The sequence below is a fragment of the Haemorhous mexicanus genome, chromosome 6 (assembly GCF_027477595.1).
Source record: "Haemorhous mexicanus isolate bHaeMex1 chromosome 6, bHaeMex1.pri, whole genome shotgun sequence".
NCBI classification, from domain to species: Eukaryota; Metazoa; Chordata; class Aves; order Passeriformes; family Fringillidae; genus Haemorhous; species Haemorhous mexicanus.
This window is the reverse complement of record NC_082346.1, coordinates 61,161,606-61,189,270: the sequence shown is the minus strand read 5'-3', so window position 1 is coordinate 61,189,270 and position 27,665 is coordinate 61,161,606. Positions and strand designations below refer to the sequence as shown.

Here is a 27,665-nt window from a genome sequence, read left to right as displayed (position 1 = left end):
CACTGTCACAGCACCGTGGAGGTTGTTGCTCTTTTCCCTGAATAGCATCAACACCTCCAGGTGGGAGCCCTGTGTACACATAAACAAAAAAAGTCTCTCCCAGCACCTTTGATAGGTGTAAGTTTAAAGTGGAAAAAAGAGGGCTTTTCTGGAGTGTTACAAATTTGTGAAGCTATGTCTTTCCCTCACTGGCTTTGTAATAAACTTGGTGTGATTTTTCTTGCTGCACCCTGGATGTGGCCATCAAGCCCCCGAAGCTCATCTGCCCTTGAGCTGAGCGAAATGTTTTCTTGTGAGACAGCAGGCCCAGATGTGTGCTTCAGGATGTGACAAATGCCACAACAAAAGGAAAAAATAGAAAGAGGAGGTGACACATTTTAGGCAAGCACTGGGTTTTTGATGATGCTGGCAGATGGGGCTTTGCTGGAGTGAGCAGAGCAGCCATCTCCTCATGGCATCAGGGACAGTGTCCTGGTGGCCTTCAGGTACCAGGTAGCCCAGGCAAGGTATGGAGACACAAAACACTCATTTTGTTGGGTTCATAGAGTATAATAGGATTTCTGGGATGAGGAAGGAGGATCAGGGGTAATTCAGGATTTGGCAGGTGTATTTATAAATCCATGAAACCCGAGTCTTTGAGATTTTTCATGTGCTGAGAATCACAGCTCTTGTGATGCACTAGTGATGAGTCAGGCTCCTCCTGGCAGCTGCATCATGGAAAGGGTCCTGTTCCCATCCCTTTTGGGCTGCTGCTCTGAGAGCAGATGGGTGGAGAAAAGGCAATCAATAGTTTAAAGCCTTTTAGCTGAATGTTTTGGGCTTTTTGCCCCCTCCTGATGATATGCACTGATTTCCACCAAACACAAACATTGCTCCCCTGTACAGCCTATGCCTGAAAACAGCTTTACACTGGAGAAAGGAGGTTTGGAAATCAGCATGAGAGTTTGTAGCCAAAAAAATCATTCTGGTTGCTTTAAACAGGAGCAGCTGTGCTGGGGATACCAGCACCATGCTCAGCACAGTGGAGATGCTGGTAGTGGGCTCAGATCCTTAAGGCTTCTGTGTTGGAGGGAAGATGATTCCTGCTCAGGGGAAGGCAATCCTATTTCAGAGTATTTCGTCCATGCAAGAGCTCAATGTCAAACCTTATATTTTTAAAACTGAATAATACTTAGACACACCCCCCCTTCCCCCTAGTAAAAAGTGTTTTCATGCACCATTACACATTTTCATTTGCACATTTGGTGCAAATGTGAAATGGAAGAACACTTCTCTCTCTTGGGAGGGATGTGCTGCTGCCTTTTGGATGGGCAGAGCACCATGAGCACTCTTTGGTGGGCTCACAATCAGAGCCAAACCCAAGAAAAGGTTGGGTTACTGAGTGGAGCCAAGGAAGGTGCTGACTTTCTTGGGTCTGTAAGGTAAAAAATGAAAACGTGCCTGAGAAGGGCTTTGGTGCTTCTCAGGGAATGCTGCAAATGTACAGCTGATCTGAAAAATGCTGTGGGAGCATCCAGTTTTTATTGCTGTGGAGGTCTGGATGTGACTTACATGGGAGGAAAGATCATCTGGAATTGTTTATTTAGAGAAATGGTGCAAGGTAGCTTGCTCTGTGCCCTGCTCTGGGTGTTGAATTCATGGGGAGAAGCCCTGGTGGTGGGGCTGGGACAGCTGTGGGGTGCACTGTGTGGAGTGCCAAATTCCTGCTTTCTAAGAGCTGAGCAAAGGGGTCCAGGACACGTGGCTGTAACACTTGGTGACAGTGATGGTGTCTTCCTAAAGTCCTTGCTGAAGCCAAGTGCCTCCCAACCATCGCCAGCCAAGGACATCACTTCGCAGTGGAAGTGGAATATTTCCATTGTTTGGGAGCATCCCAGGCTGTGCTGAAGCTCGTGCAGAGTAAAGGCAGGCAGAGCTTGCCATGGCCCAAGATGCTGAAATCGGTGAAGAACACCAGTTTCCAACTTGGTGAGGACACCAAGGCAGTGAGCACTGTTACACCCAAACCACCCCCTCCTTGGTCCTTTATTCCACCCCCAGCTGGAATAAAGCTCCACATTCAGACACAGAGCTCACTCAGGATCTTGCCTCCTCACTTTGGGAGGGGAGCCAGGAAAACAACAAGCTAATATTCATGTTTGAGGATTTAGCTGCTGGCTCCTGGGTGGGTTTGGAGGAGGCGGGTGTGAAGGGGAGCGTGCGCTCCTTTGCATGTGTTTGTGCCCTTGTTGGGTATTTTTAGGCTGCAGACCGCAGTGCTGCAATACCGGTGCTGGCTCCCAACCAGCTGGTTGGGGCATCGGTCACAGACAGGCTTTGGCAGCTCGTTGCTCCAGTTTAATTTAGCTTGCTGAGGAGGCTGTTGAATATGCAAGTGGTAATTGCTGCTCTCCTTTCCTTAAAGCAAAGGCGGAAGCGACACCAGGGTCCAATTTTCTCCTAATGACTGATTTCATTTAAACACTGCTCAGGGCGATGCAGGCTTGGTGCTTTTCTTTTTAGGGCTGGGGAGAACTAAACTTCTATCTCTGTGTATCACTGGGCGGGGTGGCCTCCATCCGTCCTGGTCCATCCTGGTACACACATGAGCTAAGCTCCTTCTCCTTCCCTTCAGTCTGGGTTTCCAGTTTGAACCCATCACAAACACATTTTCACCCTTGTTTCTGTGAAAACAGAGTTGTTTGGGAATGATTCAGCCCCATCAGTCCTGCCTTGAGATTTGGGCTTGGCTACAAGTTCCCTCAGTGACCCTTCCCAACCTATCATCCCTGGCTCTGTTCATACAGGGGCAATTAAGCTTAATTTATTCTGGCCTGCTCAACAGTAGAGGCCAGAAGGCACCATCAGATCACGATCTGACTTAAATGTATTGATCTAATTAGCAGTCAAAGGTACAAGCAGGAGGTGGGAGCAGGACACTTAACATATGATGCAGTCCCTTCTGTTCTCCTTAACACAAGCCTCCAGATTGCCAGGGGCTGCTGCTTTTTCTTCTTGAATAACCAATTTCTGCAGGATTTGCAGGGGAGGAGGAGGCTGTGTGGCTGGACTTTGTTCTGACGATACAAGCTGCGCTGTCTGCAGCTCCCAACGACCTGCCAGGGAGCTGTGTTTTGATTTTGATCCATCATGTCAATGAATATTCATCAGCCTTCTGAAGGTTTAATGCTATTTGCCTGGTAGCTAACATATTCTCTCCCTAACCTTTTTTTAGCCTTGGTTGCTAATAACCTACAGCCCACTCAGTCTACATTATAGGGTGGTTTGGTTTTTTAAATTGTTTATAGATGAAAATGAGGAACCTCAGTAGCTCCAGAGCTGGAAGCAGCTCAGAAGTACCTTGCCTTGGTTGCTTCATGGCTGTCTGTTTTAAACCCCAAAATAAAACCTTGTGTTTTGGTCTGTCATTCAGACTCCTCATAAAACATTGTCAGGAGTGCTATCTCTGAAGAGCAGGTGTTGTTCTGATAAAAGCTTTCCACACGTTTTTGTAAGCCCAAGTCAGAGCTTGTATGTAGCAGCAGGTTTCAAGGACGAGGCTGACATGGTGTTGAAAAGGGGATGGAATTGCCCTGTGGAAGAGTTGGGTCTGTTTGCTCCAAACCAGCTCCTGGAGCAGGATCAGGATCAGATGCTGCTTTGGGACTGGTGTGGCTGAACCCATGGACTTGGAATGACCAAGTGACCAAACTTTGCACATCAGAGGACCCAGTGTAAGTTAGGACAGAGCTCCTGTGCTGGGCACAAAGCGCTGAGCAGCCACCAGCATCTCTCTTTGCACCCTGCTCCTCTGGGCTCTTTAAAACCCAAACCTGCAGTGTTTTCTCCTATATTGGAGTGAACAGAAATCTGTGTGCCTTTGGCTTTTGGTTTCCCTCCCTTCTTTAGGAGAGAAGCTGTGCAGCAGGTCCCCAAACCCTGCTGACACCGAGGGGATGCCAGCAGGCAGCTAATGGATTTGCTGCGGTGCTGGCTGCCGGGGAGCCGTGGTGAGAGAGCTTTCATGGCAGCTGAAATTCCTCCAGCGGCTGCATATTTCTACATCCAAGATGTAAAAATGTGAAATGAGATTTGGGGCCCTTCAGGAAAGGGGGGACTCTCCAGGCTGGGCACAGAGCAATTGCACAGCCTGGGATTATCCTGTGTGAAGATCCAATAGCTGTTTCCCATCATTGGTGGTTCAGCAGATGATTACACCATGTGCTAGAAACGTGCCATCGAGATCATTTCAAGGGTCAAATCCTCTGTTAAAGATCTGTGGGTAGAGCTTGAATTTCCTGCAAGCTCCCTGCTTTCAGAGGGCACTATTTGCCATGCTGTGGTGGTGCAGGGTCTGACCTTGGGTCTGACCCCAGACCTGGCTCTCCACAGGGCACAGCAGCTGTTTATTCTGCTGTGTAAATCCATAGTTGGAGGGAATGGCAGGCTCCAGGGAGATCAGACACTCCTTTCCAAATGCTGACCTTTTTTTCCCCGAGTCTCTTCATAGCTTTGTTAATAAATCTGAGTCATCCATATTTCAACCTTGGCTGTTTGTCCAGTCTCTTAACATCTCAGTGTCTTGTTTCGCAGAGATAAAATATGTGGGTGTGCAACTTTGTAAGACAAATGTTTAGGCTTTCAAAAATTCCCTACTTTGCTGGTTGATTTTTCTCATTAGAGTGTTTCTCCACACTCCTCATTCCTCATAGGTGACTCTCCTCTTGTGTCGCTGACTTAAGAGTCCCAATTTTGGGGCAGCTTTTGCCTGGTCTTTGCTGTCATCAAGACAGGGCACATGGTTCCTGCCCTGAGCTTTGCTCCCAACCAGAGTTTCAGAAATCAGCAAAACCCCAGCAGCTGCCAGGGCAAGTGATGCCCGAAGTCAGCACGGCTTAGGAAAATCTGAGCTACCGGCCCTGTGTGATTTTTATCAGCTGGAATCGCCTCTTGTAAATATTTACTGGAGCTGCAAGTAAGGTTTATCTAATTAAAGCCAAGCAAAACTTTCCATGAAAAAGAGCCACCGTACAGGGGCTTGCTGGTGATTGCTTAGGGACACGTTTAAGAGCTGGGGGAAGCGTGCAGGATATTTTTTCAGCTCTGCTGCTGTCTGTAGCTTGGGGCATGCTGAGCCACATGAGGTCTTCAAGGATTGAATCACTCGTGGTGGGGACCTGGTGGCCCCAAGCACATCCAGCTGTTCTGACAGCAATTCCCTGAATTTTCCATACCCCTGGCATGAAGGGATGTGAGGTGTGGGTCTGAGGGGGGCTGGCCTGGCTGCCATGGCATGGGGAGATTGATGCAGGTTTGCTGGGATTGGCAACAGCGGTGGAGCCCAGGACTCCTCATCCCACAGGGACGGCGGTGTGACCCCTGCGGCTGCCAGCTCTGGCACGAGGCAAAGCAAATGCATCTTTTTAATTTGCGTGGTCGTCAAGGTTGCCAGGACTGTAAACGTCAAATCTGAGCAGAAATATTTGGCATGAAAACCGTCTCTGCTCTTCCCCTCCGTGCCGAGCGCGTGGGTGGCTCGGTTCCTCCTCCCACCGCGGGACGGGAGCGCAGCGCTGCGGGGCGGCTGCTCCAGCCTCCTCTCTTCTCTTCCCGCAGGATCTAGCGCCCAGGAGGGAGTGACACCCAGGATTGTGGCCATGGCCCCGAGGAAGAGGAGCGGCCGGGGGATCTCCTTCATCTTCTGCTGCTTCCGCAGCAGCGACCACCCCGAGATCACGTACCGGCTGCGCAATGACAGCAGCTTCGCCCTGCAGACCATGGAGCCCTCGCTGCCCATGCCGCCCGTGGAGGAGCTGGATGCCATGTTCACCGAGCTGGTGGTAAGTGGGATACTTCTTAACTTCAGTGCTAGTTGTGGGGCTTCTCCCTCTTTCCCCTCAATCCCTTCTTTGTAGTCTCCCCAGTCTTGGTTTTGAGCTTTCAGGCAAACTTTGGTGTGAAGGGAGGCTGCTGTTGCTGAAGCCTGAGCTCTGCTCCTCCCTGAGGTCCTGCTACTCTCTCATTAGAAACTCTTAATTTCTTATAGCAGGGGGTTGGGTCCAAGCTGGTAAAGCAGGATGTTCCCCATAGGTGCAAAGTGACTTTATTTACTGGGCACTCAGCTTCATAGAAATTGTCAGGTGTGGGCTTCACTGAGATTTGGAAAGTCAGGATATTGTTTCTTTAGCCCTTGGTTCCAAAACTTGGAAAAACATGGATTAAGAAAAAAATTGACAGCCAAAAAAAGCTTTAATTCCCTCGAAGAAAAAACATTTTGGTGTGGTATTTTGGATGGCATTCTACTTTGAGTTCAGTCAGCAGTGAAATGAGGTTTTCCTACAGTGCTTGGATGCGTAGAGGGAGCTGGGAATTGTGACACTGGTCAGTCACACCTCAAGGTACAGCACATCCCATTAGATGCCAGGCAGCATGGACCTGTTGAGCCAGGCCTCTTGGTAGAGGAGAGCTCCAGGCTGTATTATAAAAGCTGGTTTTGCCAAGACATCCTTCTCCAAGTGTGTAGCAGACCAGGACACCAACACAGCACAGTGGGGATGAATATCCCTGCAGCAGAACTCTTCTGGTCAGGTTGGGTTTGTTCAGGAGAAGTGGCTGTCTCTGTCCTAATTTATTCTCCACTGATAACTTGGCTAAATCAGGTTTTCCTGGGGAAATTCTTTCCCATGGATCACTTTTCCCCTGCCCCAGCCAAAGCCTTGTTGGGCTGAAGGAGGCATTTCTGGAGGCTCATTTGCTGGAGCTCCAGCAAGCCTGTGCACCTCATCTCAGCCCAGGATTTTTGAAACATCTCTTCCAAACTCCTCCAGATGCTCTGTGCAGTGGCAGTGCCACTGGGAGCCTCTGTGTGTGCAGCAAGGCAGGAGCCAGTCCAGCCTGGGGCACAGCCTGGTGTGGCCCTTCTGCTCCCCAGCCCTTCTCCATGCTGTGAGGATTTTTAGTTATTTTTCCCCAGCTAAGGGTGAGAAAAAGGCCCAGAGGCAGCTGCTGCTCCAGGGCATGCTGGCAGCAGGAGCTCCCTGGGGACTGAAGTCATGCAGGGAGGGGGACAGAGGGTGCCCACTGTGCTCCTGCACAAGCAGCTGCAACCGCCTGGCTCCCCAAAAAACCCATCAGGCAGATCTCAACCCAGGCCAGCACTGGGTGGGAGGGAGGGGGAAGCCAAGCTCTGCCCTGTGGGGACAAGGAGACAGGTTCCCATTCAGGGCAGTGCAGTTGCAAATCCCCCCTCGGTCCTTACAACAGCTCCTTCTTGCTCTCTGTAACCTGTTGGTGTCGGGTGTTAAATTTCAGCATTAGTTAAATGGTTTGGAAAGTATCCCACTGTTCCTGTACAAACCCACTGTGTAACATTTGGAAGAGAGACAGAGAAAGCACTCAGAGGTGCTGGGCTGCTCTTTAGGCCTGCAGGAGCCCCATGCCATCGTGCTTGGCCCTCCTGGGTGGGATGGCTTGTGCCTGCTCTGTGGGACTGAGGCTCCCTCCAAAGTCCTTGGCTGTCTCATCCCATTGGGTTGAGGGAAGTTGGAGGGGATCTGGAGGCTTTGCCAGCTGGAGTTGGTCCTTTGCCAGCTCTTCCCTTGCAGCTTTATCTTGACTTTTCTACTGCACTTGTTTGCATCAGGGATCAGAGTGGAGGGATGGAGGATTTCAGGGCTGGGATGGGGGGTATCTCTGGGGACATTGCAGCAGTAGGCATGGACAGTTCTCCCACAGACACAAACAACAGAGTGGAATCCGTGCTCCACAGATCCCAGCCTACTGCTTACATTGAAGGGCAAAATCCCTTTCTTTTTGGAGCCATCCTGCAAAACATTCCCTGAGCTTTGTGTGGTTTTAAGTGTGCCTTGTTGATCTGAGGCAGGAAACATCCATAGTGCGAGAAATTGGTGATTGTCCCATGCCAGCAGCAGAGGATGAGGGCCTGAGCTGCAGAGGGATGAGGAGCAGCTGTGGCTCCAAGGTCAGCTAAAGGCTTGGGCTGCTCTCCCAGTGTCTGTTTTTTTGGCCTGTTTTGTGTTAGGTGGACACTTTGGATTTTAATTGGGATGGGTAAATAGAACAGATAAATAGTTAGGGGTTTATTCTGTGTCTATGCAAGTGTTTTTCACTTAGTTGCATTAGAAACAACAGGGAATTGGGATTTTTTTTTCACCTGGGCACAAATTTCAGCAATAAGAAATGCCTGATCTTCATCCCAGACTGCAGGGACGATGCTCCCTGTCCCAGTCAGCCGCGTGCAGCAGGCAGGGGCTTTTCCTTGGCTCAGGGCAGATGCAGATGTTTTTGTTGTGGTCAATGACTGATCACTACTTCCTCCCAGAGGAACCTTTTCCCTTTCTCTGCCTCTCCCCCAGCCTGGTTTGAATGGGTTTTGTTGGAGCATTGTTGGGATGTCGCTCAAGCGGGCACCGGCCCTGTCTGAAAGGCTTTTCTTTGTCCCCTGTCCTGCCGGGGCTCCGGCCAGGCTCAGCCACCCAGGGAGGAGCAGGTGCTGGCAGAGAGGCACAAACAAAAGCAGAGTATTTCAGCAAGATTTACTGACTTGCAGCTCCTCTGGCTGGGACAATGCTTTATGATTTTGTGCAGCTTTCCGTGCATCAGCACCGCTGTGTCCAGCCGGCTTGGTAGGCAGTGTTTGCTCCCTGAGGCTCCTGCAGAGGTGTGGCACCTGCCAGGCAGCATCCTTTGGATTTAGGGGGTTTCAGGAGCCTCCCACAGGACACATCAGGAGGATCACTGATCACTGTGCCCCAGAGAGGAGGAAATCTGGGGTTGCACGATCTGCCTGCGAACCAAGAGAACAAAGCTGTGCCATCTGCCACAGCTTCTTTCAAGAGGCTCCTGCGTATCCAGGCTAACAATACAGAATTTCTTCAAAGGCTGAAATCTTGCTTGAACACTCAGAAAAAGCACTTGCAAAGCTCCACATAATGGTGCCATATGGTAGATCTTGCCATAACAATCCTCTCTATTTTCTGCCAGCAACTAGACTTTCCACCAGATGGGTGAATGACTGATGTCCTTTATATCTGCTTAACACTCCTTGTCACTCCGAGCCTTGTAATGAAATGCTCTGTGTGTGGTGCTGTGCACTGGGCAGGGGGCTGGGATGGCTTGGTTTGGAGAGGATGGGAGGAGCCCCAGCATGACCCAGGACCCCTCTCTGGCTCTCTTCACAGCAGGGTGGGTCACCGTGGCATCTCCATCCCTGCAGAATGAGAGTGATGCTCTGGTGGCTGCTGACATAGCTTAGATGTTCAGAGGAGCTGCTGAGTTTGGTGTGGCTTTGCTTGCCCCTGAAGCACAAGATCCCTCTCCCTGATCCCACAGCCTGCATCCCTGCTGGTGGAGGGATGGGTTCAGAGGAGATGCTGCCCCAGACATTCCTCAATGCTTGTCTTGCCCAGGCTTTGAGGAAATTCCATTTACTGCCCCCAGTGGGGCTTTGCAGCCTTTTCACTTCTGAGTTAGTGATGCAGAAGAAATTAGAACAACCTCCATCCTGCCCTGCATCCTGCCTGTGATGTGCAGCAGCCCGTTTTCAGCCTGTGAAACCAGAGCAGGTAACCTTCCCTGGATGCCTCTGCCCAGACTCCAGCAGCTGACAAGCTTTTTGGGATTTAGGGAGGTGACACCAGGAGGTGAGGGGCTGTACAGTGTCCCCAGCCCTCCAGACTCAGGATGGGTGCAGGCTTTTGCCCAGTGATGTTGCCTGAGCTTTGTGCCTTCCCCTCACATGGAAGGCGGCTGTATCCCCTCCCTGCTGCTTTATGAAGTAGTGGAAACTTGTGAGCCTGAGGAACAATAAAAAGGTCTCTGGCAGCTTATAAGATTTATCACAGCATTTGTTTTTGCTGTACTTGGGGCAGCTAATGCATTTCATCCGAGCTGCTCTCTGGATGCTATCAGGAGATAGTGAGGAGATAGCATCCTCTGTCACAGATATTAAATCTGTTGCCTTTGAAATGCTTCCTGGTGGTCGGTAGGTCTGTGGCTCATGATGTGCAGTCCTGGGGCAGGATTCTCCATGGATAACTGTCCCTTGGAGTTGTGCCTTGCCTTCATCTTGGCATGCTGGGATGATGGCTGTTTTATATGCTGCTCGAGCAGGGAGCATTTAAACATGAGGAGAAATGGTGGTGTGGGCAGTGTGAGCACTGCTGTGTGTCAGTAACAGCTCAGCCTTGGGAACTCATTGCTAGCAATCTCCATTGTGCTCAGGAACTTCAGCAATGTGCTTTCCCCCCCAGTTTCTAATCCAATAAGGAGAAAGTATGAGGTTTTGGGCTTTGCAAAACAACATGGCTTTTAAGTAGCAGCTGAGGGATCAGCTGCAAAGCCAAGCTTTGCATTTCATGCTTGCAGGTCAGCTGTCGTGTTTTGCTGCCTGGTCCTTCCAGCATTAAGGACTTCAGGATTTTGAGAACCACTGGATGGTGACCAAAGCCATTTCCCCTGTATCTGCAAAGAAAAGTATGTGGCTGATGTCTGGAAAAAATGACAATTGCTGTAGCCCTGCAAGCCACCCCTTTCTGTAGAGTCCATCCAGAGCCAGATGCTGAGCGTGGAGCTCCTGACCCCATCCCAGTGCTGTCTCCCAAAACCAAGCTCCCTTGGCTTATGAATCACTTTTAAGAAGGCAAACCAAATGCTAGGTAACATCTGCTTTTAAATTCACTCTGCAGGGATCCGTGTGCCATATGGACGCTTCACCAGGCTGCCCAGTTTTTGTTTTTCTGATGTGAACAGTCTGGACCTGCCAGGCTGCCATCCCAGCCCTGCGCTCACGGCGCTTGTTTTCATCACCTTGTGTTGTTAACACCCTCCCAGCTAATCTCTAAATGCACCTTTTGATAGGCAAGCATCTGATAGAGAAGTCACACACCTACTCGGTCAGAAAGTGAGGGTTTTCTGCCTACGTGTGCTCCCTGAACCTGAACGAACCAATCCACCCAGGAGCTCTGTATTTCAGCAGAAACAGCCCTGTAAATGCAGTATCTGTTACTGCTACAAACCAGCGTGGGGACTTGCCCCAAAAACGTGCTGTTCCCAATCCCAGATTCTACAAAGGAGCTATGTTACACCACAATGTGAATCTCAGCTGAAGGCAGAGAGCACATAAGGAACCCCTTTGTTTCCAGGAGAAGTCCAAGTGGAGTGGAAAAATAATATAGTCTACCTGCTAAATGCTTTCCACTTTGCACTTCGTTAAATAGGAGGCCACATCCCTGGGAGATGCCTGGCAGCTCGTTTGGTAACACATCAGTGACCTTAATTGAGGCATTTAGGTTTTTGGCTTGCACTTGCTTGAGTATTCCTGGCACAGGTCACCATGGAGGTACCAGCCTCTTTGGACAGGCAATCTGCTCCAGCAGCAGTCTTCTTCCTCACTGCTCAGTGGTTGGGTGGTGTTGCTGGAGTTCTGAGCAGGATTGGACAGCAGATGAGTTGTGCCCTGTCACCTTGCTAGCTGGAAGCATTCCTGCCAGGAATAGCCTGTGCCTGCCTTGTATCCATGTGCAGATACGAGGGGAAGCTGTCCGTGCTGCTGTAGTATCTGCTGTTGGCAGAGTCTGGGTGTTCCTCAGCGTGGGAACATCACCAAGGTCAGCTTTTGGCAGCTGAGGCTTTTGCAGCCCTGCAGGGAGGATCCTGCCTGAGTGCCCAGTGATCCCAATTCCCATGAACTCCAGGCTCCAAATCAATACCATTATTTACAGGGATCAGCTTCCCTTTCCCAACCACACCCAACATCTATAAGCCAGTCCATGCCTGCTTGCAGGTGACATCTGCTGGGTGTCAGACCCTGAAATCATAGAAATCACAGAATGGGTTGGGTTGGAAGGGACCTTAAAGGAAGGGACCATTTCATTCCAGCCCCCTGCCATGGACAGGGACAGCTTCCACCAGACCAGGTTGCTCCAAGTCTCATCCAGCCTTGGTCAGAAGTATCCTCCTCTCAGGGTGACTCTGCTTTGCACCCGAGTAAGTTCTTAAAAATGCTGTTAGGATTCCAGGTGAGACTGAAGCCAGGCCTGTGTGGGATGAGGACTTGTCCCATCCATTTCCATCCTCTGCTGCTCAATCAGCATCAGGCTACAGCTGGCTTCTGCTTCCAGTGGCTGCATTCTCTAGTTCCCACAACCAGAGTGGTATCTCTTGGGATACTTTCAGGATTAAGTTGATGTGGGGCTTTGTAGCCTTTGATTCCATCCAGCCCCTTTTGAAACCCTTCCCAGAGCATTATCTGGGGAAACTTTGGCACGGTTTAGCCCCAGACCAACCATCCACAGTGTTCCTACCTGAGCATCCCTGTCAGGCAGGGGACATCTGGAGCCACTCTTGACTTGATTTCCAGCTTGAGCAGCTCCCTGGGATGCCAGCAGCAGCAGCAGTGTAAAATCTGACTGAAAAGGAAGCTGCTGCATGAGTTCTGTAAAGAGGTGAGAGGTCCACATCTGAAACCTTACTTATTTGCCAGCTCTGTGCTTTATTATGGTAGGAGGTGCACTTACCAAAGAACAGCCATCCCCAGCTCTGGCTGATTGGATTGAATCCATCTGAGCTGTCACAGTAGTAGATAATAGGTTGAGACATATTTTTGTTGTTTTTTCAGGGTGTATGTACAATTGTGTGGAAAAAGCACACGGGTGATGCACCTGCGGGGCTTCTGGATCTGAGAGTGCTCTGCAGGGTGAAACTGTGTAGGTCAATAACTCAGGCTGGAAAAGTACCCTGAGTTAATTAAAATGGGAGGAAGGTTTTCCAGATGAGGTCGGTGAAAAGGTCACAGGAGGCTGAGCTCAATAAATAACATTAAAAAAAAAAGTGTATATGAGGTTATATAGATATATATATGATTACAAAAAAAGGAGAAACTAAGTGGATACCTCTCTTAAAATACACTAATATTGAAATATGAACAGCTTTGAAACCTTTAGCCTATTAAAATAATTATTGAATTAAAATATGAAAGCATCACATGCTGTCTGCCTCAGGTGTCTGAACTGATGGGAACATGAATCAACTGCAGCTGGAGTTTATTGAAGGGCTAAATCAGATATTGATGGCCATAATCTTTCCTGCAGGAGAAGAAGGACTATATATTTCATTTGTGTCTGTCCAATGTGTTCAGGGCAATAACTGAGCAGGGTGGATTGGGGTCTTTCTGAGTCTAGGAAGAAAAATTCATTGTGGGAGGAGGTTAACTAGGCATGAGCACTTCCGAGTGCTTCTGTTATTCCTTGTTGCTGCTACTCATTCACTTGGCTGTAAGCAATTTCCTTTATTCAGGAAATTCATAAAGGCAAAATGAATAATAATCTTTTTATCTGTTATGCTTATTCATTCAAAATATGAATAGTTGATTTTTTTTGTTCATGTTCTGTAATTGCAGCTGCAAGTTGTCATGGAGAAATTAAAAATACACAGTGATAATATTAGCAGGGGTTGGCTTGTCTGAGGAGTTGTTTTTAAGCTCTCAGGGTACTGTAGCTGAAAAGAAGTGTGCTGAGGAGGAGGCGTTTTTATTAGTGATAATAAAAACAAAAGACTTTTAAAAAAAAACCCTGAGATAAATCTGAATACAGTGAGAATTGTAGTTGCCTAAATAAAGCTGCAGCTGGAGCAGCTCCTCCTGCGGCACAGGGTGGGTGTGGAGGCAGGGGGGTTTGTAACAGCCACTGGTTAATAAGGATTAACATGCCTTTTTTTTTTCCAAGAAAACAGCTTAAAAGGAAAATAAGGAGCTGAGTAGGGTGTGTCTGAGGCAGGGGTTTGCTGAAGGCAGCAGGGCCAGCAGTGGAAGCAGCAGCTGCTGCTCCGGCCGCATGGGCAGTGGGAAAAACGAGGTGAGGAATGGGGGGAAAAATGCTGATTGCCATTTCCCCTGACACCACAGCCTTCTGGGATAAATCACATTGATGAACTTGGAGAAGAATGCCTGGAAGAGAGTGAAAAAGCAATATGACCCCTGAGAAAGGAAGGCAGTGCAGGCTTCAACAGGCCATTATTTATGGACTTTTTAATTCCCACGCTGGACCCCTTAATGCCAACCACTGCCAAAAAGTTCACACTTTGTTTTTTCCTTCTATTTTTTTCCAAATTTTTTTTGAACAATCTTGGATCTCATGCTTCATTTGATGATGCAAGAGATCTCATCTTTACATGCTATAGCCTCACTAACAGAAGTTTCTAAACTCTGAGCATCCATCCACCAGGAGTAAATTCACTTGCTGTTTATTGTGTTGGTCATTTATTGATCCAGTGACATCTTTCTGTATATGTGTAAATATAAATATAAATATAAATATAAATAAATAAAAAATTAAATATATATATATATATATATATATATAAATAGATATGTGCACACCTGTATGTATAAGTAAATCCAGAGAGAGAGAAGTTGTGGATGCCTCATCCCTGGAAGTTTTAAAGCCAGGTTGGATGGGAGTTGGAGCAGCTTGGTCTAGTGGGTGGCATCCCTGCTTGCAGGGTGTGTATTGAATCTAGCTGATCCTTATGGTCCTGTCCAAAAGAAGCTTTTCTATCACTCTGTAAACATATATATGTATGTTTATACAAACTCAGCACAAACCAGGAACTTTTAAATAATTACTATTTCAGTTATGGCAGTGGGTGACCCCCAGTCTCCTCTGTGTACTAAATTTACACAATTTATCAACCAGAAAGGCACATTGGATTTAAAGGTTTTTAATCTTCTTTTCTTACAACCTGTAAGGATATTTTGGAGTTGCAGACCCTTCTATTGGAAGTTGTTCCTGATTTAATCTCTACTCCCCAGATGCTTCCTGCAGAATGTTTGAAGGACCTGTGGGATGTAAGGGAAAAACCCGTGCTGGTCACACTGTGGTCTTGTGGACATGGGTGGGCAGCATTTGGGCTCACCCAGCTCCAGGAGCCCATCTGGGAGGTCATTCCTAAGTCAGGAGATTTGCAGCATCCTGCTGTCTCCCTCCTGTTGTCCCCACCAATGCTCTCAATCTGTGGAAGATGCTCATTAAAACATGGCACGAGTGAAGTGGCAGGGACAGGAGTTTGTGCTGTGAGTCTGAGGCTGGACTTGATGCTTTTCCTCCTGGGAGGGTTGAACATTTCTTCCAGTGGATTTTTGGCTTGATCTGGCTTTGCCTTCAGGAGTTGGTGGGAGATGGCAGTGGCTACCAACCAGAGAGGTGGTGACATCTCCCTCCTTGGAGATACTCACAAAGCCATCTGTACACGGCCCTGGGCAATGGCCCTGCTTGCCCAGGGGGTTGGTTGCCCACAGGGCTCCTCACACCATTGAGGTGCCAGCCTGGGGAGGTGCAGGCCATGGGAACATCTGTCCCTGAGTGCTGCTGTGTGTCCTCCAAGGGAGAGCTGTGACCACTTGTGTGGCTCACAGGGTTGTGCTCACCGTGTGCTGAGCTGAGCCACACATTTCTCAGGTAGCTTTAGGGGAATGCTGTGAGATCTCACCTTCAGTGGAGCTCGTGCTGTGCTCAGAGAGAGGGGGTGAGGTTTGCTTGGCTGGGATGGAGAGCTGTCAGCAGAGCACACAGTATGGAAGTGTTGTACCTCCTGGAAATAGCAAAATACACACTGAGGGTCAAAGCTTCCCTATGAGGTTTTTTTAAAGCCATATTCAAATGAAGATTTAATGTGGAAACGTGTTTCCTGATGTAAAGGTGAATAGATTAGCTGTACAGGATAAATATTTAAGAGTAGCATATCTCTTTCCAGTAAAAACACTCTGGGCAGAGACTTCCTTTTGGTGGTAAAACCAGGCTGTTATTTTTTATGCCACTGACCTGATTCCAGAAAAGTTAAAAATAGTGAAGTTGGCAGATCCTGACACAGGAGGCAGCCAGGTGGAAGGGGCAGAGCTGTGAAAGGTGAGGGGTGAGGGCTGTGAGGCTGATGGACACCGACCCACTGGTTGTCTTCTCACTCTTCAGCAGCTGCCAGCATCACACGCTGTAGTGGGAGTGTGTGGATTGCAAATGGCCCATAAAATGAATTTCCAGTTAGAATCACCTAATTATCAAGCTCATGATTATTAATTGAAGGCCCATATGGGTGTGAGTTTCTGCACAGCTTCTCTGCTGCGCTGCGGCTCCGCTCGATTGTGAAAGGCTTTGTGGGAGCTGTGTTTCTGCAGTGGGCTATGAGCCCCCAGAAAACAGGGGCTGTTCCTGTCCTTGATCTTTTGGAGATGGAAAGGGCAGTTTCTGAGCAGCCTGCAGTGAGATGCACATCAGTGAGCGTAAGCAAAGGGCTGGAGGTGGCTGCAGGAATCCCCAAACACATAAAAGCCAGCAAAGACCTGACTCTTCCCAGCTGAGTCACTGTTAGGGCTCTGAACAGCAGTCATTAGTCACTCCTTGATTATGAGGATTTTCATACTCACTGGGTGCCACACAGCATTTATTCAAACACCTCTCCCAAGCATCCTGCAAGATATCATTAGGTAGGTGTTGTTGAGTGATGCAGGGCTGTGATGACTGAACGTGTTAGAGCTGAGGCACGGTGAAATGTGCTGTGTGAGACTTAGAAGCATTTCTGCACCTTTTTTGGATGTGTTTGCACGTTGTCATGTGCCAGCACCTACCTAATATGTTCTTCTGTTTTGTCCCTTCTTGCTCCTGCTTAGGTTTCAGCTTGGTTTAGGGCTTTTTTTTTTTTTCTTGTTAATAAATCTTCACATTTGCACAAGTTGTCTTTTTAGGGTATGGGCATTTTGAAAGTTTCAGTAAATATTTTTCTAAGGACCTAAATGCAGATGGTGGCTGGTGCTTTCAGGCCAGATGACCAGATTCACATGGCCAGAAAGTGGGGTCACAGTGGAAGCAGTTTCCTGTGCTCTCTCAAACCCTCACCACAGAGGTAAATATTCATCAGGACACCCTTGTCCTCCCCCACACTCCCAGATTTACTTTTCCAGTGAGCTGAATTTCAGCTGGGTCCCTGTGTGGGTGTCATCCTGTCGGTCACCTCTAGACTTTGAAAAAAGTGTTCAAGGCCAGGTTGTATGGGACCATGAGCAACCTGGTTTAGAGGGTGGAGAATGTTGGAACTAGATAATTTTTAAGGTCTGTTTCAACCTAGACCATTCTGTGATTTCTATGAACTGAGGCTGAAGCAGAGCTTGGATCTTTGACTGGCTCATAGCCTGAGGAGACAACGGGGAAGTGCAGTTTTGATTCTGAGGCATGGAAGGTGATGAGACTTGCCCAAGGCTGGGGTGGAGGTTGGTTGCTTGATAGGAATCTCTGACCTCCCAAACTGTAAGGACATGGGAATGTCTGAGCATGGCACTCCTTGGAGTAGTCCCTAGCCCAGGTTCTCCTCCCTGGGTGCTGCAGGATGAGATGTGTCTTGCACTGAGCTCAGGTTTTCTCAATCCTCTCTTTTCCCCCAGTCTCTGGAGGAAAAAACTGGAAAAACCCAGTAGCAGCATGGGTTTTTCTGTTGTAAAGGTGTCCAGGTCATCTTCCAGAACTCCACCAGCATCAGCTCTGTGCAGCATGGTGGTTTGAAGATTCGGAGTAAAAAGGTCAGGGAAGAGGCAAAGCCTCCTCAATGAATGTGTAATAGAAAAAACTCTGCAGCACCTTTCCTTGTGAGGACTAATTTCATCAAGAAGAGAAATCAATACCTGCAGTGCATAGATAAGCCTTTCTGAGATGTTTGGGACTGCTAGCAGCCCTCTGTCACTGGTTGTTGGGCTGGAGAGCCCCAGGTTTAGGTTACAAGATAGCTCAGAGCTGCCTTCCTTGGCTACTGGGTGCTATATGAGCTTGAATTATATCAGCTGAATTTCCTGGTGGCCTCTGGGCTTGCTGGTGCAAGGACCCATCTTTTGCCAGAGGCATCTTGCTCAGCCTTCCCCAAATGAGGCTTTGATTGGGGTACAGAAGCTGCCAGTTTTAGTTGCTAAGTGTTATTGTTCAGGCAGGGAGGCTTTAACAGCTCTCCATATGGGGTTGGTTTTGGTAGCAGGAATTAAATGTGTAATTTTTAATGGGGATCCTCTTACTTAAATCCATAGTCTGGGTGGGATGAGTTGGCTTGAAGCCATGGCAGGGCTTTCCTGTGACCTTCTGCAGCCTCTCACTGCGGCCCCCAAACCCCTCCAGCACGAGGGTTATCATCAGTGGGGGTGGTTTAAGAGACATCCATGGTTCTAAGATCAATGTTGGCTTTAGCAACGAGCCTCCCAGCCCTGCCTGAATGTTTTATTTAGTTCTCTCATAAAAGCTTTGACCTACATCTAGCACCAGGAAGCGATGAGGCTTTGATAATGCTCGGGCATCCCGGCGGAGGGCACGCTGCTAAGCGAGCTTCCAAGTCAGAAATGGATGTGTGCTTTAAAACATCAGATAAACCAATAATGGCTTCAGTCAGTAAACAGCTTTATCTCTGCCAGGCAGGACGTGATCCAGTTTTGATGGAGAGGATGTACCTCTTTATGAACTGTGGGTATTAGGAAAAGAGCTTTCTATTTTTAGCTGTAGGGAAACAAAGCAAAAGCCAAACAGTTTTTGATGATATGAGGGTGTCAGCAATGGAAATGGGCTGGACCACTCGGGGTGAAGTGCTCCAGTGAAGTAATGATGATAAAAAAGAAAGGTCCTGTTTGAATTTTTCTTTGTTGTGTGTGTCTTAGAAGAGATTGCTCACCTGAAGCTGTCAGTGTGAGTCGTGATGGCTTCATAGGTGTCCTTTCCAAAACACTTAGAGCCTTTAAAAGCAACGAAGGAGATGTCTGGGAGGGCCAAGGCAGGGAAGTTTGCAGCCCAGAATCAGGAGAGGTCAGCAAGAGCAGGATGAGGATTGGCATCATTGCCCTGACAAATCCAGAGTCAGGGGGTGATGCTGTGGGGTCACTGCTGTGCTGTGGTGGGGCCCCACATTGATTTACATTGCTTGTCTGGGGGGCTGTGTCTGTGCCATCAGCTGTTTGGGTACTCATGGTGCATGTTTTGTGTTTCTTTTCCCCTTTCCAGGATGAGCTTGACCTCACAGACAAGCACAGAGAGGCCATGTTTGCGCTGCCGGCGGAGAAGAAGTGGCAGATCTACTGCAGCAAGAAGAAAGTAAGAGACTTGTTGGGTGCTGAGCCTCTTCCCTCTCATGCAGGATGGGGGGAAGGACACAGCTCTCTTGGGATGCCAGGTGGTATTTGGGGAGTCACAGAAATGGGCCTGTTCCTAGAGTGACCTTGGGAAAACAAGGTCTTTGGTCCCCAGCCCATTCAGGCTGGAGGAAGTGTCCCCACAACCCACGTGGGTGTCCCCAACACCATGCAGCACATCAGGGCCGTGTGGAACTCTCTGGGCACTGAGGTTGGCCTTGCAGGGGTGAGGGGCTGCTCACCATCTCCTCAGAGCCCCTCCCAGTACCTAAAGAGGGCTTATTAAACAGATGAGGACAAACCTTATAATAGGGGCTGTTGCAGTAGGACAAGGGGTGATGGTTTAAAACTGGAAGTTTATTTAGGTTAGATTAAAGGAAGAAGGTTTTTACAGTGAGGGTGTTGAAACACTGGCACAGGTTGCCCAGAGAAGCTGTGGATGCCCCATCCCTGGAATTTTTTCAGGCCAGGTTGGGTGGGGTTTGGAGCAACCTGGTCTGGTGTGAGGTGTCCCTGCTGGCAGCAGGGGCATTGGGACCAGCTGATCTTTAAGGTTCCTGCCAACCCAAGCCATTCTGGGGCTCTGTGATGCCATTGCCAAATTTGTCACTGTGCCCCTCACCTGGCTGCAGGGGGTGGCTGGGCAGTGCTGGCAGGCACTGCCCCACTCAGAGGGTGCTCACTGCTGTAAATGTCCCTTTGCTCCTGCTGTAGCAATGGCACCAGATTTTCCATCCGCATTTTAGGCCAAGAGCAGGCTTACCTTGCTCATGTAGGATTAAGTTTTAAGCCTCTCATAAATACCCCTGAAATCCCTGTATTATTGTTAGACAGAGGCCTGCCATGCCCCAGATTTAAATGGGAGGGGAGAAGGGATGTGAACAAATTACAGGCACTGGTCTGGATCAACAGGAGAATGGGCAGGGGATGCTGCTCGTCACTCCCTGGTGGATAAGCAGAGCCTGGCCCTGGTGTGTCTGGATAATGGGAGAGTTAAATCAAGCAAAGCCATGTAATTATTATTGTGAGTGCAGATTACATGCTATCTAATCTCCTGAGGAAGGGTTTAGATGGAGCTGATGGTGGCTCTTTCCCTTTCCAGACCCTCCTTGGTCTCAGGGGTTTTTAAAGGCTGAGCTGTGAAACTCCTTGCTCACGGGGGGAAGGAGCTACAGAAGTGTCTGTGGCATCCTCTGAGGATCCATCTGAGGCTGGATCCTGGCTGCTGCTCTCCTCTGGTCCTCATTCCTCTGGCTGTTCTCAGCCACTCCTTCCCTACTTGTGATGCCATCACAGTGAGCTGCAGAGCCCATGTGCCACTGCTTGCTCTGATGGAGATGTGCTGGTGGAGACAAATGCTTTTCTCCTGCTTTTTAATTAAAAATGAGTGAGACCATATCAGTGAAGGCTCCAGCCATGGAGGGAATCAGGAATTACATGGGCTGGAGAGCATGTCTGTGCACAGCAGGCTCTAGGCTGTCCTGCCCTGTGTGGTGATGGCAGCTGAGCAGCAGAAACACTGTGGATATCCTGGCAGCTCATGGTAAATCTTACTTGTGCTCCTGTGTATTTATGAGGCCAGATCACCTGCATGGTAGGCTGGCATCAAGGAGAGGGGTTGGACTTCTCCAGCTGAGAGCAGTGTCTGCTTTTTGGGCAGGGCAGCAGAGTTGGGGGTAGGACAGTGGTCCTACCTGCCTGGAGTGGCAGCGATTTGGGAAGTGCAGGGTGTGCCCAAAGCCTGTGTTTGACAGCAAGTTCTTGCTTGAGATGCTTGTAACACCCAGTTTTACCTGGTGGGTCCCAGGGGGGTGGCAAAGGTGGACATCAGTCTCAGGCAGCTCCCTGAGTTACCAACAATCCAGAATTGTCCCCTGAGCAGTTTTTGCTCTTTACTCTGCTGCCAGTTTTGGCTGGAGCTTCTGCTTTGCTGTCGGTGTCATCCACCACAGTCAGCTCTCCAGAGCACATCCCTGATGTTGCTGTTTTATATGTTCCCATGACAGGCAAGATTTCATAAAAGGGAGCCAAAAATGAGACTTTTTTTGCTGGGTTGTCCTGGAAAGAGACCTGACAGCACCTGGTCTTGGCAGTGCCTGTTGAGAGGAAATAGGGGAAATCCAGCTGTCCCCCAGGCATATTTCTTTCCCTGGAATATTTCCCCCTGGCCTGCAGCCCTGGATCCTGGTTTCTCTGCCCTGCTAGCAGCTGGTTTTATCCCAGCCCACAGGATTGGCTTGGGAGTGGAGGCTTTGTCCTCCCTGACTCTCCATCCCTGGAGACAGTGGGTTTGATCCCATCCTTGGGGGTTGCACTGCATGAACTCCTCGTGGTCCCAGCCCTCCTGCATCACCCTGTGTCACTCAGGGGACAGAGAGACAAAAAGCATCTCGTGGTGGGGCTGGCCAGTTCTGTCAGCAGCAGCCTGAGGAGGAGCTGAGGTCTGCACTGAATCCAGCAGCTGTGCAGTGCTGGGGTCAGGAGGGAAATTTGAAGATTATTCTTTGAAGTCGTCAGCCCCTCTGCTGCTGGGGTAAAGCAGGGAAATGCAAAGGCAGAGATGCATTGCCAGTGGGATGAAATCTGCTTTTAGAAGTGGTATTTCTGGACCATGACTCGTTTCATAGCTCATCCCAAAATATTTCCCTCCCTGCTGGCCCTGCTCTCCAGGAGAGGATATTGCTAGGAAGTGCAGGGAGGAAGCAGGAGGGTTTCCAGATTTGCTGTTTCTTTGGCTGTGGGTTTGCCTCAGTGCAAGAGTGTGACTCAGGATGACCTTTTTCCAGAGGCCACCCTCCAGAGGGAGTTAATGATTAACCCTTCGTGTAGTCTGCAGGACCTGTTTAACCACAGGAGATTTGGCTCCTGACAGCCCATGCAGGTCATGTCAAATTGTTAAAGCAGCTCAAAGGGTGGCTTTTATGAGCTTCAAAATATAGGAGGGTACAGGGTGTTGGGGCAGAAGCTCAGAATAAATGACAGGTGGGAGGGATGGGTAGTGAAAAACAGCTGATGTGAGTGCAGGGTCTGGCTCTGCCCCTCTCCCTTTGGGTCCAGCTGAGCATTTCCAAAGCTGGAGTAGAGGAAGAATGACCTGCAGGGATGCCAAGGGATGCTGAGCTCTGTAAGCTTGTGTTGAAAACCCAGTGGCATCACCAACCCTGGGTGCATTGCTCTGAGCAGTGCAAAGCAGAGCTTGTATCTAAAATTTCCTCAGGGCTCAGATAAAAACCTTTTGCTCTAGAAGAGGCAGCAGTGGTGATTTTTCAGGGGAAATATGTAATAAATGAGTGATGTGTCTCCAATTATCCTCTATTTTTCAGGCAGACAGCCTCTTTCCCCTCCAACTGCTCCTTCCACCCACTCCCTCCAGAGAGCTTTGCTTTCCAGCTCGTTCTTCCACTTGTCCTGCTCAGCCCTGCAGCTCCTTCCTGGGGCTTGCCTTCCATTTCCTTCATTTAAAAAACATCAATCCCCCATATTTTTTGCTGCAGTAGCCAGAACTAAGAGCAAAAGCTGACAAAGATGGCATGAGGGGAGGGGAGGATAAAACAGCTCGGCCTTTTGCCATGCTCCAGGGTCACCTGGGATGGATGAGAAGGATTCCATGACCTCTGAACATGCAGATATACCTGCTGTTATTGCAGCAGCAGGTTGAAATACCATCTCAGGTGTCATTTGCTCAGGCTGACTGAGAGGAACTGCCTGTTTGCATGGCTGGGGATGTTTTTCACTGGGAAATGTTTATAGTTTTTATCTTTCAAGGTAATTCCCCTTTTAGTTCCAATCACAACACACTTTTGTTTAAGCAAGGTTTTTTCTCTCTCACCAGCCAAAAAATGCATCTGTTAGCAATCTTTTTGGATTTTGAAGCAGAGCTTTTCAAACAATGAACCAGCTGACTACCAAAGGCATCTGGTCATGCTATATTTGCTTATGGGGAGCATAATTTTTAAACCCTGGGAAAAGTGTACAGGGGCACGTGTGTGTTTGTGGAGGAGAGGGTATAGCAAGTGTTAGCACATGGAAAACCAGAGCAGGCTGGGCTGGGCTGGTTCAGACCCTGAGATCCCAGCTTGGGGAGAGTCTGATGAAATTCCAGCCCTTTGCAGCATGGCTCCCTGGGGAAGCAGCTTTGTTAAATCATCTAAGTGCTGTTCCAGGGGTCCCTGGAGGGATGAGGGAGCCTTGGGGGGCTGTGGTGGGCCCAAACCTCCACCAGCACACTCCTGGCAAAGGCTGGGCCAGATTTAAACATCTCATACAGGTTGCTGACCTCCTTGCCTTTAAAACCCATCCATGCCACAGCCTGCTTCCTCTCATCATCCAGGTGGATCATCCAGAGCAGTCAGGGAGGGAGGGGTTGCCAAAGTGCAGTGAGCTGCCTCTGCTGCCATCTTTCCCTTGCTCTGCTGTTATGGAGCAGCAAGGAGGGCTGGGGAACACTGTGCAGAATAAAAGTTATGTCAGGACAATGTGTGAAAATGAAGGGGGTGTTTCTGTTTTTGCAGCTGGTGCCAATTGAGGAGGGGTTTTTTTAATCCTTTCCTGGGGAGTCCTCCTGGGGCAGACCAGCCTTGCAGGTGGTGCCAAGAAGGAGGTGAACCACCAAAATCATAGAGTTGTTAAGGCTGGAAGGACCTCTGGGATCACTGAATCCAGCCACTAACCCAGTGCTGCCGTGCTCACCCCTAAACCATGGCCCCAAGTGCCACATCCCCACTTTTTTGAACACTTCAGGGATGGTAATTCCACCTCTCCCTGGGCAGCCTGTTCCAGTGCCTGACCACATTTTCAGTGAAGAAATTATTCCAGACATCCACTCCAAGCCTCCCCTGGCACCACCTGAGGCCATTTCCTTTTGTGCTGTCACTTGCTGCCCTGGAGAAAAGCCACTGCTGTTGTCCCTGAAGGGCTCTGGGGCTTGCATGGAGCTGGCTGCTGTGAGCCAGCCCTTCCCTTGCAGCCCTGTAGGATGTGGCTTGGTGTGTTGGACATCAGGTGGGAGGGGAACTCAGCCAGCCACCATCAGGTATCCCAAAGCAGCTGCAGTTATCCCAGAGCCCCACGGTGGGCTCTGAGTGTAGGGAAGCAAGCTGCTGGCTCAGGTGTGGCATCACCTGCAGGCTGAGGAGCTGTGAGATGTTGCCAGGAGCTTGTGGAGGAAGCAAAGCAGGTGGGACAAAGCACTGAGGAGCATCACAGGTGTCTTTGTCCCCACCACCATGGGGATGTGCTGGGAGGTTGCACTGCTCCCAGCAGCTGCATTCCTGCAGGTCAGAGCAGCAGGAGCTTGTGGGGATGCTCCTTCCAGGTGCAAACAGGTTGAGAGCAGCCTTGAAATTGCTTTGAGCCACCACTGGCTGAGCCCCCACCTCCTCTGTCCAGTGGTGACTGGGGAGAGAAGGAAATCTGGCAGTGGGAGCTGCTGATGCTCCAAGGGGGAGGCACAGGGGCTGTGGAAGTGTCAGGCCCATAACCAGGACAGGGCTGGGGAGTGTGAAATCTCCCTGGGAAGAGCAAAGGGATGGCTGGAGCTGGCAGATTGGTGACCCTCACTAGGGAAAGCTCCTGCTGATGACTGGGCACTGCTTTCCCTGCAGTGCTGAGGAGGGGATGGAGCTCATTTAGGGGGGGTCACATCACAGCAGCCACTGCCACCCTGGAGCAGAGCAGCATCCATCAGCCCCATGCACAGAGCTCAGGGCTAAGGGACAGCAGAGGCTGTGACATGAGAGGGTGACCTGGTGACCCCAGGGCTGCAGCTGATGGGATTTGTGTTTTTGCCAGGCCCCTGGAAAGAAGAAACAGGTGAGGGGCTCAGGTGAGACAAAGCAGGGGATGGAGCAAGGGCTGCCCTTGTCTGTGCAACTTGGGCATGTCTTAATTTTTGCACATGTGGTGGCACATCAGGGCCTGGAGGACAGTGAGTGATGTTGATGTGCAATTAAAGCCATCAATGTCTCTGACAGAGCAGCTCACTCTGGGTTCCAGTGGGGTTCAGATCAGCCCTCACTTCTTTGCTGCTTGAGAGCACACCCAGCAGACTCAGCCCGAGGAAAAAGGATTTGGGAGATGTTCAGTGGTGCAGTGGAACATCCTGGAGACACTCATGTTAGAGGTGCTCAACTCTGTGTCTGGGCATCCCTCCCCAAAGGCAGACTGCAAAACCCACAGCCCCAAAACCCACCCTGCGTGCTGGGAAACCATTTTACACACTCACCCTTTCATGCCCTGATGCTGGAGAGGTTCCTCCCTCCCCTGGTGCTGAGCAGAGCCTTGTGACTCACTTCCCTCCGGGCTGTGGCTTTGTCAGGAGATTTCTTTACCACCAGGAGCACACCAAAGGACACTTATCCATGTGCTGTGGACCATTAGCCCCAGTAATTACCCCTGAGCCACGTCCTGCAGGGAAGCCCGTGCCCTGATCTTTGCCTGCTTTATTGTGCAGTCCCCCTTTGCCTGGGAAGCTGCTTTCTGAGGAGCCTGCCCAGCTGCTCGTTGGAATTAATGAGGTTCTGCTGCACTTAATTGAGAGCACTCTCCAAATTGGGGGTTTCAGGGAGGAAATGCAAGAGCCCGAGGGAGCCGGGCAAAGGGAAATATTTATAATGCAGCACGTTAATTATAAATGAGCAGTTTAGCCAATTTTGTTGTTCAGCCTCCCCTCCACCCCCTGGAGACCTTTATTTGCTCCACTGCTTCTTTTCAACCCTAAATGAGCAGCAGGTCCCCATCCCTGCCTGCCTCACAGGTGTGCCCAGCACGTGGGCAGGTCCTGGGCCATGGGATGACCCAGCCCTGCTGCTTTCCCTCCCCATTCCTCACTCCCTGCCCAGGTCTCCTGGCTGGGCACATCTGGACACCTCTTGCAGCTGTGCCGTGGTGGGGACCTTGCCACCTTTCCCAGCTGGTGTTTCTGCTGGGAAAGAGATGTTCCTCACAAGAGGGACAATGGGAAAGACCTTCTCTGACACCTCCAGGAGGTGACAGGACCGTGCTCAGGGCACCTGTGAGTGTCCCAGCTCTGCTGTCCCCTGGAGTCCATTTGCATGCTGGACTCTAAAGTGGGGCAGGAAGCTGGGAAAATCAGAATTCCCACAAGCTTTGTGCAGAGCCCTGGCAAGGCACAGGCAGCTCAGAGGGGGTTGGCACGAGTGCCCAGGGCTCAGTGAGGAGCTGAAAGCCCCTTGGCCGTGTCAGACAGAATTGACACCCAGCAGACAGGTGGCCTGAGCCTCAGCCCAGCTGCTTGGCACCTCTGAGGGACTGTGGGGTCAGGAGAAAGTGTTAAAGCAAAGGGCAGAGGTTTCCAGGCCCCTTGGTGCTCTCCAAGTTGTATTGTCCCTGCCTTGGAGCCAGGCACAGCCAAAGGAAGGGTCAGGTCTGGAGGCACAGGCTGTTCTGCCCAGGGGCAAACTGAGTCTCCTCCAAATTACCTGTCCTTGACTCTGCTTGTCCTCATCTTGGCACGCTGCAGCTTGGGAAGTTTGGATGCACACAAGTTTTCCAGATAAGCCTCTTGAGCCACAGTAAATATTTGGGGCTCTGCTCCTCGGGCTCGCTGAAGCAGCTGTGGTTGTTTGTGAGCACAGAGGTGGGGGCAGAGAGGAGCTTGTCCAGCTCCCCCATCCCAGGTGTTTGTGGGATGAGGTTCACAAACATCTCTGAAAGTTAGGGATGGGGCAGAGCCCTGCAGCCAGTCAGGCTGTGACCAGAAGGTGATGGAATATGTTTGGGATCTCTGTAGGATTTGTTGACTCCAGCCTAGACCAGTGAGACATTTCTGCTGTGAAATCCTCTTCTTCTTAGGAAAATAAAGTGGGGGAAAAGGTTAATTATGAGGTATTCCCTCAAATTCTGCCTGCTTACTCCATACAGCCCCTGGGAGTGTGCAGCATTAGTTACCTGAGCTGGGCTCAGAGCTCCTTCAGTCATCTCCTACAAGAACAAGGCAGAACCTGAAGACCCCTCTTGCACCCTGGCAGATGCAGGGCATCGTGGACCAGGATGGCCAGATGAGGCTCTGCATCACTCAGTGTCACAGATCATGGGCCCAGGGGTGACATCCTTTAAGAGGTGACATTGCCAGATGCATGTTCCCTCCCAGTGACTTATGAAGTCCCCAGAGGAACTGTTGTGCCTGGAGTGTCTCCTAGCCTGTAGATATGTTGATAAGCCCTGGTTCTGCTCCAGGAGTGCAGCCTAGATCATGTCACATTTAAACATTCTTCACTGCTTGTAAACATTTTCCCCCCCTGAGCATATTCAAGGCTCTGCAGCCAAAGCTTCAAGGGCACTGTGGTGTTGAAATGAGAGATTTGGATGTAAAATTTCAGTCTGGTTTCCCTGAAGCTGATAATCACAGCACTGGTGCAGTATCAGTGTGGCAGTGTTTGGTCAGAGGCAGGTGGTATATTTGTATTTATGGCAGTTCAATAAATCAGGTAATGTTCCCATAGCTGGAGTCAGGGGTAAGCTCAGAATACAGAAAGTCACACTTACATTAATATAAACTACTGCA

General features: G+C 49.8%; 1 protein-coding gene across 1 annotated transcript in view; it reads left to right on the top strand.

The window, feature by feature from the left end:
- The window catches only part of DAAM1 (dishevelled associated activator of morphogenesis 1), a 94,285-nt gene that overhangs the window by 33,458 nt on the left and 33,162 nt on the right, over nt 1-27,665 (top strand). Inside the window, exons 3-4 of the mRNA XM_059850543.1 lie at nt 5,596-5,819; nt 19,014-19,103. Of these exons, the coding sequence (XP_059706526.1) occupies nt 5,637-5,819; nt 19,014-19,103 (273 nt within the window). The 5' untranslated portion in view covers nt 5,596-5,636. The remainder of the gene's footprint in view (nt 1-5,595; nt 5,820-19,013; nt 19,104-27,665) is intronic.